Below are 13,794 nucleotides of genomic sequence, written 5' to 3'. Positions count from 1 at the left end.
GTTGCCAGTCTTCCAAGCTGGAAGTGGCAGTGTAGATGATGAGAGTATATTTGGGACTGGAGCTGAAAGCATAGCTGACCTGGGCCCCTGAAGTCTCTCCTTTCCAAGGCTAACGTCATGTATATAACCAAACCTTGCACGTTGAGCTGTCTCACACTTAACGCGCTGATCTGCACGATAAATTCTGAAATAATCCCATAAAACCTTTTTATTTATTTTTAACCCCCTTGCCTCCTTCCCTGCCTTCCAGTTACATGATGGGTTTGTTTCTCCCATTCAGTGGTTGAGGAGGTGCTCAGATATCTCGAAGCTGGAAGCAGAAAACCTTGTTTCTGCAAAGGATTTTTTTTTTCTTTTCATTTGTGGTTTGGTTTTTTTTTCCTCCTGATCTCACCCAGTTGTCTTCACCTGTTATCATTTTTTAGAGTGACATCGGTGACTGGTGCATGTCCATGCAGTGGGGAATTTGCTTACAGAGCTCATTCCTCAGGGGCAGCTGGCCCAGGAGAGCCGTAACAACCTTGCGTTCTCTCGTGGCCCATCACAATGAAAGACACTTACCAACATTATGGGCACTGGGAATCTAGCCCAGGTGCCTTCACATTTTTGCGAGACTTTGCTCCTGGTGCGCTGCAGTTCCCACCAGTGATGGGTTCCTAGTGTCCTGAAGGCAAACCCCACACACTGCTCCCTCGCAGAGCCCTCTGTGGCTCAACCAGAGCTCCAGCCGTGAAACTGGATGGGGTCTGGATGTGCTCACCCTGCAGACAGCAGCACAGAGTAGAATTACCCACCCTGGTCTGAGCTTCTCAACATGGGCTTGGTTCGCCCACTGCAAAGGCTTCTGCTCCCGATAGCGAGGCTTGTCTGGGTAACTCAGTTCTCCAGTGCAGTCTGCTGGGTGGACACTCCCAACAGCTGAGATTTTTCGAAGCTGCCTGAAGGATTTTGATGCCCTGAAATGAAGGGAAAGGGCTGTCCAAGTCCTCCAGGCTGTATTTTGTTTGTCTCAGTCAAAAGCACGAAGAATCCTTCCTCCAGCTGAGGAGCTGTTGAAGAATATTCTTGGCATTGAGCTGTAACAACATGTGGCTTTGAATAACCTCAAGAGTGCATCCTTTTTTTTTGCTTGCTCTGTTCTTCATACTACTAACCTGACTGTGTGTTTTGTTTTTGTGGTTGCTTTGCATGTTGTTCCTTCCTCTTGGCTGAGAGTCATGGGGTGGATCTTTTTCCTTTCTGTGATTCAGGTGCCTCACTCTTTCCTTTCCAGGTTCTTCCAGTTCTTTTAACATGTCAAACTCTGGAGATTTGTTCATGAGCGTGCAGTCTCTCAATGGGGATTCTTACCAAGGGGCCCAGGTTGGAGCCAACGTGCAGTCACAGGTAGGGACCCATCCGATGTACTGCCAGTGAATGCATTAGTGTTGGAGGAGCCTTTGATTGTATTGGCACTTCTCCCTCCCGTCTGAAAAGAGCAAATCTCAACCAGCACAAACGAACCAACCAACACTTGAAAAAGGCAAACCAAACCGAAAAACCAACCGACCAAAAAAAAAACAACAGCAACAACCACCAAAAAAAAAAAATCAATCCAAAAGAAACTAAAACCAAACACCCAACCAAACCAACAACCATGGTCTTGAGGAGACTTGCCCACACTTTGTGAATGCATTTGGCTCTGGCTTGATAGTCGTACTAGGAGGAAAGAAGGTGTAGGAGAACAGGCAAAAGTCAAACAACAGCAGCTGAGGTTTAGGTTCTGCTTGCTTTATTCTTCCAAGGGAAGGGGCCAGATGTTTGGACTGGTGTCTCGTTTTACAAGGCTTCCACGACTCCTTTGATGCCAAACCAGGTATCTGCTGAAAACCAATGAATGTTCAAATACATAGCTAAATTTTTTTTTTAATTTTTTTTATCATTAAAAGCCACCCTTCACCATCTCCCCACCTCCCCAAAGCACAGGCACTCACACCACTCATGCACACACAAGCAGGAAGAGAGCAAGGGAGCTTTGAGCAGCGTTCCCGAAACATGAACCCATGCTTGGGGCAAAAAGAAAGAATTTAAAATAGCCAGGATCTCACTCAGATCTCCCACCTCCCCTCCGATGTCCAGATATGCCGTGAGTCCCCTCTCTGGCATCTAAGGCTCTGTTCTGTGTTGAGAGATGACAGCCACTCTGACACTTATGCATTGGGCAAGGAGAGCTCTCTAAAGCCGAGGCTACTCCCTGATGGTGCTGAATGTGGAGCACAAATGTCATCTGTGGGTGATGAGATGTGCTCACCACACGTACCACTGCTGGGCTGGGCTGGGGGCAGTGGAGGGAGAAGAACGGGGCAGCCAGAGGAGAGCTGCTGGTGCCTTTGCCATGGTAGGTATATTTCCTCTCTGGGCCCTCCTCAGTGGAGGTGCTCAGCCAACTCCAAAGGATCTCCTTCCACTGCTGTGAGCTTCCAGTGCTTGGGGTCAAGGGTGGAAGGGGGTGGGAGTAGGAACTTGAGCATTATGGTAGAGCCGGCCGTGATGATGTGCTCCAGGAGATCCCACCCCACGCTTGCTATGCTGTTCTCCCTCTTCACTCTTTTTCTCAAAAGACTTGGGACCAAGGAGAGCATGACAGGGCCACCGGGACAGGCAAGGGATGGTGAGGGAGGCAGGAGTAGTCCTCTGGCTCATCTCTCTCCACAAGACCAACCGCAGCTCTCCTTTACCCCTCTTTGAATATATGCCTTTATTTTTATTATGATGATTATCGTGATTATTATTCTTGTTACTGTTTTATCTTGCCAAAGATCAATGGAAGGGGCTTTGGCCACTAACCTTTCATTCACTCTAATTTGTGTCTTTGTTGTCGTTGGTCTGTTTAGGTGGATACCCTTCGCCATGTTATCAGCCAGACAGGAGGATACAGTGACGGACTCGCGGCAAGTCAGATGTATAGTCCGCAGGGCATCAGTGTAAGAAAAAAAAAAATAGGCTCGGGTTCTTGGTTTTTTCTTTTTGTTTTTTTTTTTTCCTTGTTCTCTCACTACCAATTATTTCAAAGCCATAGGGCTCAGAATGCCACTTAGTAGGACTTGTCTTTGCCTTTACGGTCACCTAGTTTATTGCTTCTGTATCGGTCACGCCAACGGCAGAGCTTTGCCCACAAAAAAAGTGGCGACGGGGCAGGCTTTGTGCAGGCAGCTGGCGTCTAGGACTGTCAGAGCCGATCAGCGTTCGCCTGGCACCTGCGGCCACACACGCTCGGCCGAGAGGAGCTGCTAAACAGGTGACACCTCGTGTAGCCATGGTGGGGAATGTCACCGCGAACGCCCCGGTCCAGAGGTGGCTCCACGCAGAGGCCAATGGCGCCATCCTTGAGCGACCATCTAAAAATAACCCACCCCTGGCCGGCGTCCGAAGGCGCGGTGGCGATGGGGTTGGCGGCAATAACGCTCGCAAATAAAAGGAGAAAAAAACCCCACAGAGCCAACCAACGTCAACCCAAGAAAACCTCGCCCAACCAGGCTGGGGGAGGATGCAAGGGGGAGGGCGGTCTCTGGAGCATCTTCTCCTTGTTCTTGGGTGCGCTGGCGGGTTCTGACTAGCATGAAAATTCGTAGCGACAAGCTGTGTCGCACAGGGGGAAATCGATCAGACACACACAAGGAGAACCCAGTGTAGATTCGGGACAGCAATCCAACTTCATTTCTCAGATCAATCGTCCACCATCTCAGTGGCGGTGACAGCAAGCTGGGAGAGGAGGGCAGCCTGGAAAAGGAGGCTGCGAGCGTCGAGTGGGTGGTGGCAGCGGTGTCCAGGGTGGCACAGAGGAGGGGACGCCTGGCCCTGGACATGACAGGCTGCCACGATGCCCATCCAGGAGGCTGAAGGTCGAAATGGGGTGGTCTTGAGCTGGGAAGGGAGGTGATGGTCCTCCAGGTGGGATGGTGGTCCTGCAGCCAAGACCCCCATAGGGTGCACTGTCTAGTCCCATCACCCTTCTGGCCAAGCTTGTGCCATTTGTGGCAACCTGGCATGTGACCATCTTTGGGCCATCATCGTGTGATGGCCACTGTGGGTGTGGGGAGGGGGTGCAGTGGGATGGGGGGACTGTGCTCCCCTCTCCTGCGGGCACCGGGGCTTAGTGGGCGGCTTGACGTCAAGGAGGCAGAGGCAGGGAGGATTTGTGAAGTAATGTAATTGAACATGTGCAGATAATTATGTCTCATTACATAAGCCCCTTGCAAAAACGGCACTTGGAAATGCCACATGAAAGAGCCTATCGTTCCGCATTAATTTCTCCGTGCGCTGAATTTATTCCCTTTCTGGCTTTTTAATACTTGGAGAGTAAATGAATCGCAGGCTGATCATGATAAGAGATGATACTTTTGTATAAATTAAAATACCCCCAAGGAAAGAGGCTGAGCTGATCACAGTTGCAGTTGGCTTGGAAAATAACAGTGGCCTGGGTTAAGCCAAAATTTGGGGGGCGGGGGGGTAGTTGCTGCCAGGGATTACAAGGCAGGGAAGGGACAGCAGGGGAGAGGAGAAGAAAGAGAGAGTGGAAACTTGAAAGCCAAATGGGACGAGAAGACCTGGACTGGTGTTTTTGACTGTGGTAATGGGAGAACCAGTGTTCCCATGAGCAGTACTGGGAACTGCTGAGCTGAGCATGACAGGGGCTCATCGGTTCCCCCTGCCCTTTCCAAATGGGGACCTGGCATGTTTGGCACCTCGTGTCTCCTCAGGCTGGTTTTCAAGGAGGACAGAAACCCAGATTGACCCGTGTTGGATGTTGTTAAGAGACAGGCAGGGTGGCAAAGGGTTTATGGCACGAGTTTGTGGGTGACTGCTCATTTCCCCAAAAAGCTGTGGTAGTCACAGGGAATGAGACAGGGAGTTCAGAACTAAGCAGATAGTTTAGGAGGCATCTTCTGGGTTGTCTGTCTATCCCAGAATGTTTTATTTCCTCTGTATCCTGGGGATACAGGATAAAAGCTCCAGCCTGGAACTTTTATCATCACTTAATGTCTTCCCACCCAGTGAGGTCCCTTGATCCCAGTTTGTCCACCCTGAAGTGTGGCTGCCCTCTTGGAAGCATCAATCCTGGGCAAGGTCCTGGGGAACTCCTCAGTGCAGTCAGGGTGGCTGGCTCGTGGCAGGCAGGGCTTCCCTGACTCTCCCTGAACCCTTTAATGCCAAGGAAGGGCAGCAGAATGTGGAGGAAAGCTGATTGTGACACAGAAAGCTGCCGTCCCCGCATCACCCGAGCATCCCCGTGAGCTGCTGGAAGGAGATGAGCCGAAACCTAGTCAAGAGCCCTGTCACAATGATGTCTGCACGGGGCTGAGGTTAAGTCATCCCCGGAGCCCGTCAGCGCTGGGAAGGCAGCGGCAGGTTGCCCGGCTCCACCGCTGGAAACCTTGGCAGGGGACACAACGCTCGGGGTTTGCCTTCCTTGATGGGGGATGAATTTTTAAATGCGTGTAAGTCGTGACAGCTGAGAAGAGGAATCTACCCAAAGCCCAGCTCCCTCCGTGGCTCTGCTGCTCCACGGCTGACAGGCCGCTCCGCAGGGCGGAAAGGGCTGGAGTCGGTTCTGCATCGTTAGCAGGATAATGGGCAGTGTCCCAGCCATCCCCATCCCTGTGACCTGCAGGGATGGCTGAGGCTGAGGGAGAACAGATTCCTTCTCCTCCACAGTTGGAGACAGCGTCAGGCAGCACCAGTCCCAGCAAGGGATAGGGATGCTCGTGGTGATGGAGGGACGGTAGAGGCCGGAGCTGCCTCGCAGATACCCAGGCTCAGGTCACACTGAGAGGAAGGAAAGACCCCCCCCACCTGAAAGGAAGGGGTGTTTGGGGCCTGAGCCAGCCCTTTTGGCAAACTTTGAGGTGTAGGGTTTTGCACCATTAAGTGAGGGATTTTAAGTGTCTTGGCTCTCTAGACAGTGTTGTGGGGTCCACCTGCGTACCCAGGAGGTCCCTGAGTTTAGGGATTTCAAAGCATTTAGGTGCTCAGGTTCTCTTGGGCTCCAGTAGAAGTTGGATCTTTATTGCCATAGTCCTCTGGAGGGTCCCACCCCAAAATGCTGCCCTTCCTGCCACTGTCCCATGGCTGTAAATTTACAGTGTTCTAGTTCCACCACATGCTAGTGAATGAGCGAACTGTAGTCATCTTAAAGAACAGCCCTTTCAGAAATTTCTTTTTGGACTTTAGTTTAATTTATAGATCGCTTAAAAGTCTAAAATGAGAGACTATTTTTAAGTTCGTCAGAGTGTGAGGTTTTTGATTTAAAACCACTGCTGTGCAGAGCTGTGCCTGTTTACAGAGTAGTGCATGTGGACAGGGATGGTGGTGGTGGGTGTGGGGGGAGTTTTGGATCCACTCTTGTCAGCAAGGATCACCAGGCACTGATACCTGTAGGAGCTGAGAGCTCCTCACTTGGGCTGAGACCTTTTGCTCCAAGAATTTGAGCTTTGGGAAGAAAGTTGTTGCTCTGTTCCTCAGCAAGCTGCAGTTCACCGTCATGGTCAAGCTATGGTTCATGGTTATAACCACCAGCTGGGGTGTGGAAGTTGTTCTGGCAGGGCTTCAGTGCCCAAGCTCCATCCATCAGAAACGCCTTGGTGTCTTCTGATGGCCAGGGATGCCTGGACATGACCCTTGAAAAGGGATATCCAAACAAGGCTGCATTCTCTGCTGTGTGATAAGACCTTCAGTGCATATTGTAATGAGGCCCTGATACAAGCTCTTAAAAGCTCAGAGGTCTGAAACCTCTTTAAGGCTGCTCTATCTGTCAGACTTGCCAGTATCTGGTGTGTTAGCAGGTTAACCTGACACCCTGGGCCATCGATGGTGGGACAGGGATTTGGTCACAGAAGGTGGGATGCCGAGACAGCCTCTGTGCTAAGCAGAAGGCACCTTTAAAAATTGGCAGAAAGTCATCTCCCAGCCCCACGTAGGAGGCCTGGGCAGGAAGCCAGCCAGACTTGCTGGAGGTGACAAAAATGCTGAGACCTGTGGAAACGGGCACCAAAACCAGTTGCTTCAGCAATCCATCACCGGGGCTCCAGACTTGGACAGTCACCAAGGCCTTGCCTGTTTTTTGGCACAAGAAGGGGACATCTGAAGAGATGTCTTGGAGACCGTTGCTCTGTCTTTGGCTTGTGCCCCTCCTGAGGAAGTCACAACTGTGTGCAGACACTCCTTAGAGGATCTCCAAGGAGCAGCAGCTTCCTCAAAAGACTTCCTTATCTTTCAGGGAGATCCCAAGCAATTTAGTACACTCAGATCCCAAGAGATCTCCTTGATTCAGAAAGAGGCAGAGCCATCTGGGTGGACTTGGATGCATCCTGCATGTGGCTTGATCCGTGCAGCAGTGGAGTGAACTCCCCTGAATGAGTGGGGATGGTGTCTGTGTGCCCTCTGCCTCGAGGAGGATCTGGCCTCCTTATAGAGGGCTTGTCCCTACCAAAGGATGGTGTCAAGATGTCATGGCCAACCTTGGGGCCTCCTTTCCATCGCTTGACCTGTACCTTCTGGCCTTCCCAGTTTGGGTGAGCAGGAGGGCGTGGGGTCTGTGGAAAGTCTCTCCCCAACATTCTCTTGACTTCCCACTGGGTGTGACCAAGGTAGTGTTCAGCCACACAAACTCCTGCAACACAGGAAGGCTGATTCCCAGACTGGAGTGCCATGAGGCTTCCCAGCATTTTGGGGAGAGGGGTGCTGAACATCGAGACACTGCAGTCACTGCCTGCAAGACACTCTCCCTCTCGCTCCTTCCAGCCGTGACTGGCGTGCAAAAGCCTCGCTAAAAATAGTTGAGCACAATAGGGACGGAGCCCTGCTCCACACGGCCCCCTCTGCTCTCCCCCCTCCTGCTCGCCGTAATGACCCTGCAAACACTAAATGGCATCTGAGTGCATTAAGCAGCAAACTCTCCGGTGACATAGCAATTACGGCTCTGAAATAGATTTGGTGCGTCACGGAAGATAAGGGTTTTGAAAGTTTCTGTTGTGATTATAGCTTGTAACTCCAACAAATAACAGGCTTGGTAATAAGAGGCTGCCAGCACAGCTATTGTGGTTCTCTCTCACTGATGGCACGTAAATTGCTATTAATGTCCTAAGTGTACTTGAATATGCCAGTCTCGGGGCGGTGGAGTTGGCTCTGTGTCTCTCTTTACGCGGCCTGTCATTGTCGGGCTGATAATCTACAGTAATTGCTGCCTCTTGCAGCAGTCCAAGACATGGAAGGGTGGATATTGCATCTCGGGGAGCACAGGGATGGTGGGCCAGGGCCCGGGTGTGGGTGGAAGCTGGTGGGGGCAGTGGGCATGGGGTCTCTGCAGGCGAGGGGTTCACGGGGCTGGTAGTGCTTGTGCACAGTCTGGTTTCACACTTGCACCCAGGGTGGAGTGGGGTTTGCTAACCTGCTAAAGCGGGACAGCGACTGCTGCCAACTGGAGCTTGGGCAGCACTTGGGAAGGATTAATTAGCCAAGCACTGAATCAATGTCACAGTGAGCAGAGGAGGTTGGGTGCGACATCTGCTCCTCTCTAAAGGGGATGGCAGCCACAGAGGAGCAGCTTCTGTGCACTGCTGGCTCCTGCCTACAGCAGCCAGGGCCCTCCAGTAGCTCTGCTCTTGAGAGGCTGGAGAATTTAGCTCAGTACTTGTTTTTAGAAGAATAAACAAGTTGTCTGCCATGCTTTGGTGTACGAACCCTCAGGTGGCACCTCTGTTGCACTGTATCTTGGCTTCCCTCAAGGAGGTGGGGACATGGAGCTATTCTGGGGGACATGGCACAGCTCATCAGTCCCTTGGGACCTGTTACTTGTTCTGCATGTTCATAGCACTTGGCTTCAGATAACATCCAGACAGGGGGTTCTGGAATGAGATGTTTGCTATTTTCCTCTTTCCATATGGGGAATGGTCATGTTCGGTGGTAAAAGAAAACCCAAGCAGCCAGAGCTCAGAGTTTTTTTGAGAAATAGTTTTCTTTTAAGGAACAGACATTCTGTGAGCACTTGCAGTTTATCAAAACCCCTGTTTGTAACAGAATTGTTTCTGGCCCCAACCCTATGGATGGGGTGGGAGGGGGGGAGCCAGATGGGAAATCTTTGCCTCCTACACTGATTCCTGCTGAGGGAGGAAGAGGGGTTTCTGAGGTGGATGGGTGACTTGGGTAGGGCCACGTGTGCCATGCCATGAGGTGACTGACATCTCCATGTCTCTCTTCCCACAGGCTAATGGAGGTTGGCAAGACGCTACTACCCCATCGTCGGTGACCTCCCCCACAGAAGGCCCTGGCAGCGTTCACTCTGATACCTCCAACTGATCTCCCAGCAAATTGCATCCCTGGCTGAGCCGGCCCCGGCGGGGGCGGGAGGGGAGGGGGCCTCTCCTAACACCGCAGCAGTCAGACTGGAGGTGAACCCAATCAGCACACACAAGAAGACTCCTTCTCTTCTCTTCTCTTCGTCGGGATGCTTTTTTCAGCCAATCTGGACACTTCTTTATACTCTCTTCCCTTTCTTTTCTGGGTAGAAGCCGCTCTTCCCCCTCCCCACTACCGCCACAACACCACTCCCTCCCCCTCACCCCTTCCCACCGAAGGATATGTCAACAGGTAGAAGGATTTAAAGGAGGAAAAACAAAAATCCACCGCCACCTCACAAACCAACCCCAGACCAGTGTACAGCCTCACACTCGGTGTCTTTCTGAGGAGCCACGAACGTCCCTCAGTCACGTCTCGCTCCCTCACTGGCAGGCAGCCCCCTCGCCCCCCTATCTCTCATGCTACCTCTCCGTAGGGAATTGCCACCACAGGCCTGCTGCCACCTCGTCTCTGCTGGCCCCAGCATCGCCTCCCGTGCCCAGCCCTGCCTCGGTGAGCTGTCCCTCGGGCACCACGGTGACAGGGCGGGTGGGCACAGCCCCTGTGCACGTAAAAGGAGCCAGTGTGCTCCCCTTCATTTCCAGTAGGTACCAGCCCATTCCCAGCCTGGGGAAACCGCCAGCAGTTCCCGGTCCCTGCCCTACTCTGCCACACATCCCGCTGGCTGCTGTGAACTGGATGAGCCAGGAAAGGAGGCAGAGGCAGGTGAGAAACAGCCATCGCTGATAACAAGTTGCTGAGCACCTCCGTGGAAGTGTGTGGGATCAGGCATGGATAGTCCACGGGACCCCAGCAGTTTTCCCACAGCACCTAGGGAGGCTGGTGGTGGACTTTTCCTGGTGAGGAGAGTGTCACATGGTGCTGACTCATGTTTCCAGGAGTGTGCCATGGTGTGGGTGAGGAGGAGGTGGGTTCCCCAGTGCAGGCAGGACCTGCAGAGGTTTGTGCCACCCTCTGCATTCCCAAAGCCCTGCCGAGCTGGCAGCGAGGGACAGGCAGCAGGTCCCAGAGTCTGGATGTGGTGGGCTGAACGTGTTGGATGCTTTTGGTTACAGTGCCACAGGTTTGCTTGAGGGTGAAGCCCTCAAGGATGAGTGGGTGCCTCCCTTGGGGATGTCTTTCTGCTGTGAAGGGGCTGGTTTTATCCCAAGAGTTACTCTGAACAGTGACCACAGGAGAAATCATGGGATTTTCTGCCCAGCTTTTCTGATCCACTGTTTGGACAGGCAGTGGTGGCTGGTAATCAAGGCTTCATCCTGCTGAAACGCCCGTTCAGGTGGCTGATGCTGGGAGGACATGGCTTTCATGGAAAAGCAGGGAGAGGCAGCACCAGTTTCCCTGGGCTAAGCTTTGTGCCAGGGTGGTACTTTTGGCCGTCGGTTCTTCCAGCGGGCACAAGGAAGCTGAGCCAGCCCGCAGCAAGACCCTGGCTGTCGTGGGGACTGGTGTGGGTGCAGCATGCCTGGCACCTTGTGATGGATCCCATTACCTCTTGGCTGCATCTCATGCTTTTGAATGTCCATGCCCACCCTGCTTGTGCTGGTCTTGAGGTGGGAACTGCCAGCACAGAGCAGCGTTAAGCAAGAACTGTTTAAAGCTCTGCCAAAAAAATTTTCACCCTTTTGCTGGAAAAAATAATGGTCCTTGGCTTGCAGGGCACAGCAGTGGTGTGCCCACAGCTCTGACATACTGTCACTTTGCAGTGCAGGGGCTTTGTGTGTCCAACAGTGAGACACTTTCTGCTCCTTTTGCATCCATGCCAGGGGTGGGGACCCCATGGCAGACATGCGAGGTCTAGGGCTGCCTCCCAGCTGTGGTAAGAGCACTGAGAAGGTTGTTTCCCTGCAAGGACAGTTTTGTGCTGCCCACCTTCCCCAGCCCTGCACCTTCCTGCATTCCTCCTCTTCCCATGGCCTCCCTCAGTGCTGCCTTTATCCACTTCTAGCTTGTTTTACACAAAACTGTTCTGGCAAAGCGTTTCAGGGATGTGGGACTGGGTTAGGTCTGTTCTCTGGAGCAGCAGCAGTGCCGTGCCTGCAGGAATGCCATGGTCCCTCCTGGGAACCAACTGGGAATGAGCTGAAACCACCTGCTTACCAGAGCCAGCCCATGCCGGGGCTGCCTTCCCCTGCCCTGCAGCTGCTGCCCCTCCTGCCTGTCCCCCTGCCCGTGGCACCCCCTGCCTGGGCCAGGCACTCACTCCTCCATGGTACTTTGCAAATCACCTCCTGGATTCCCTGGTTGATCCCTCCAGTTTGCGTTGGCGTAGCTGCTTGCTTGCCTTTTTCTTTGCTTTTTTTATTTTTGGGTTTTGTTTCTCCTCCCCATTCTCCTCCCCTACTCCAGCCCTGAGTGTTGTGGGGTTTTTTTCTTCTTTTTTTATTTTTTTTTTCTGCCCAGAAAAACCTGACTTCGATACCAAAAAAACAAAACAAAACAAAAAAGAAAAAAAAAACCACAAAAAAAACACAAACAAAAAAAACCTGCAGAAACTCAAAAAAAATAAAAATTAAAAAAAATCACAAAAAAAACTCGACGATTCTTTCAGCTTTATTAACATTTTCCATTGTTTCTTGCGATTTGTGTCTCGTTCTTTGTAGTATTGATGATAACGAACATTTGATAATGAATGTTCTTGTATATTCAGATAAAGGAGAAAAAAAAAACCAAAAACGCAGTCGGAATTTAATAGTGTTTATAATAAAAGAATAAAAAATGACCCTCTTAGCACGCAAAACTGAACAGGGGGAAGGTCCCGTCCCTGTTCTTTCTGTGGCAACAAGCGCTTCATTCCTGTATAGTTTATAACATCAAACTACCTACATTCATCTTCCTTTTTTTTGTTTGTTTGTTTTTTCCCATGGTTTGTTTTTTTTTTTCATTTTCTCGCATTTGTGAATTAGTTCAAGAATGCTAGAAAAGTGTAGAGTTGTGCACACTCATTTCTTCTTACACAATGTTTAAAAAGTGACGGTAATTCATTTTGTAAAACTTTAAAAAGAAAAAAAATGGTTGGAATAGTGAGCATTAATAGGTACAGTCTAACATTTTATGTTTCTTAACGTTGAGACCCAGAAATGACCTTTTATTTTATTTTTTTGGCATTATTTGGGATGGGAGGGGGGGGCTTTGATGATGATGCTAAGTTTATTTTGACCTGTCCGAGACGATGGCCTTGCCGCTTCCCCCGTGCTTTTGAGTTGTGACCAGAGTGACGTGAAAAGTGATGCTGGTGTTTTTTGGGGGGTGTTCCTCTTCTCCCCACTCCCTTCAACTCTCAACTCTAGAATATCTTTCTGTGGCTGCCCTGGGGCTGAGCAGTGGGTTTATGTCTCTGAAGAGAGACAGAATTCTGAGGGGTTTCAGGGAGGAATGGGGAGTCAGGTGCTGAACCCCCATGGGTCTCCATGCTGGGGGTATTGCTGAGCTGCATGGAAGTGATGAAAGGGCTTGAATCCTCCCCAAAATGTGTAGATGCCCAAATGCTCTGCCCTGAATCCCAGTATCCCCCTTGGCCCAAAATTGAGGGATTTGGAGCAAGGAAGATTCCGACCTCTTTTTGGCTACGGACCTTGCTGAGAATGGGGTCTTGCAGCCTGGCCCTCAACTTCAGCTGCACCAATGTGCTGAGAAGGATGAGGGACAAGGGACAGGACAATGCAGCCCCCACCCATGATGGGACATGGCCCAAAAGCCCCCAAATACAGCCTAAAATCTGGGTGGCTATGGCATGAGATTCAAGGAGAAGCGCTAAGGAAGATTCCATTTGGCATCACTTCAGTTTTCTCTTAAAACAGTTCCCCCCCTCCTCCCAAAAAACCTGAGCTTTTCACATCACTGAACGGTTTAGGGTTTGGGGTGTTACTTTTAATCCCAAGGTTTCCTGGAGTCCTTTTGTTTTCATACACCTTTATTATTATTATTATTTTATTATTATTAAGACGATGTAAATCAGACATTGCCTGGGGGGTTGGTTTTGTCGGTTTGCTTTTTTTGTTCTTGCAAAGCCCTTTCTGTCCCTTGTAAAGATGATCCAGTTGCTTTTTCTTTTCTATTTTTTCCCCCATCTTTTTTTTTTCTCTTCCTAATGGATTCCAAATATTAAAAAAAAAAAAAGAAAAACCCTAAAAAAAAAAAAAAAGACTCTCTGTTCCGACCTGGTTTTGAAACTTTAAGCTTTTCTGCTTCTGTAAAGAGAAAAAAAAGGCCTCTGTCTTTCTGATCCCAACTGAGACTTTTATGTTCTATGACGATACTAACAAGGTGTAGGTTTTACAGTTTCCTGATTTGTACTGGTAATGCATATTCCAAATAAATAGTTTCTTTTGTTGCAAAAAAAAAAAAAATTCAAAAAAAAAAAAAACCTGAAACCAAACCTGGTGTATTTTTTGGGAGAAAAAA

At 50.4% G+C, this 13,794-nt stretch overlaps 1 protein-coding gene across 2 annotated transcripts in view; it reads left to right on the top strand.

The window, feature by feature from the left end:
* PBX1 (PBX homeobox 1) overlaps positions 1 to 13,724 on the top strand; it is a 130,096-nt gene extending 116,372 nt beyond the window's left edge. The window contains exons 7-9 of one of the 2 annotated variants that reach the window (XM_017815779.1): positions 1,274 to 1,386; positions 2,874 to 2,963; positions 9,241 to 13,724. In XM_017815779.1, the coding sequence (XP_017671268.1) occupies positions 1,274 to 1,386; positions 2,874 to 2,963; positions 9,241 to 9,333 (296 nt within the window). In that variant the 3' untranslated portion in view covers positions 9,334 to 13,724. The remainder of the gene's footprint in view (positions 1 to 1,273; positions 1,387 to 2,873; positions 2,964 to 9,240) is intronic. The other variant, XM_017815780.1, reaches the window with a different exon arrangement.
* Positions 13,725 to 13,794: the final 70 nt, after the last annotated feature.

Source organism: Lepidothrix coronata, unplaced genomic scaffold (genome assembly GCF_001604755.1).
Source record: "Lepidothrix coronata isolate B3197 unplaced genomic scaffold, Lepidothrix_coronata-1.0 Scaffold52, whole genome shotgun sequence".
In the NCBI taxonomy this organism is placed as follows: Eukaryota; Metazoa; Chordata; class Aves; order Passeriformes; family Pipridae; genus Lepidothrix; species Lepidothrix coronata.
Note: the sequence above shows the minus strand (reverse complement) of the source record. Positions and strands in the feature narration are given on the sequence as shown.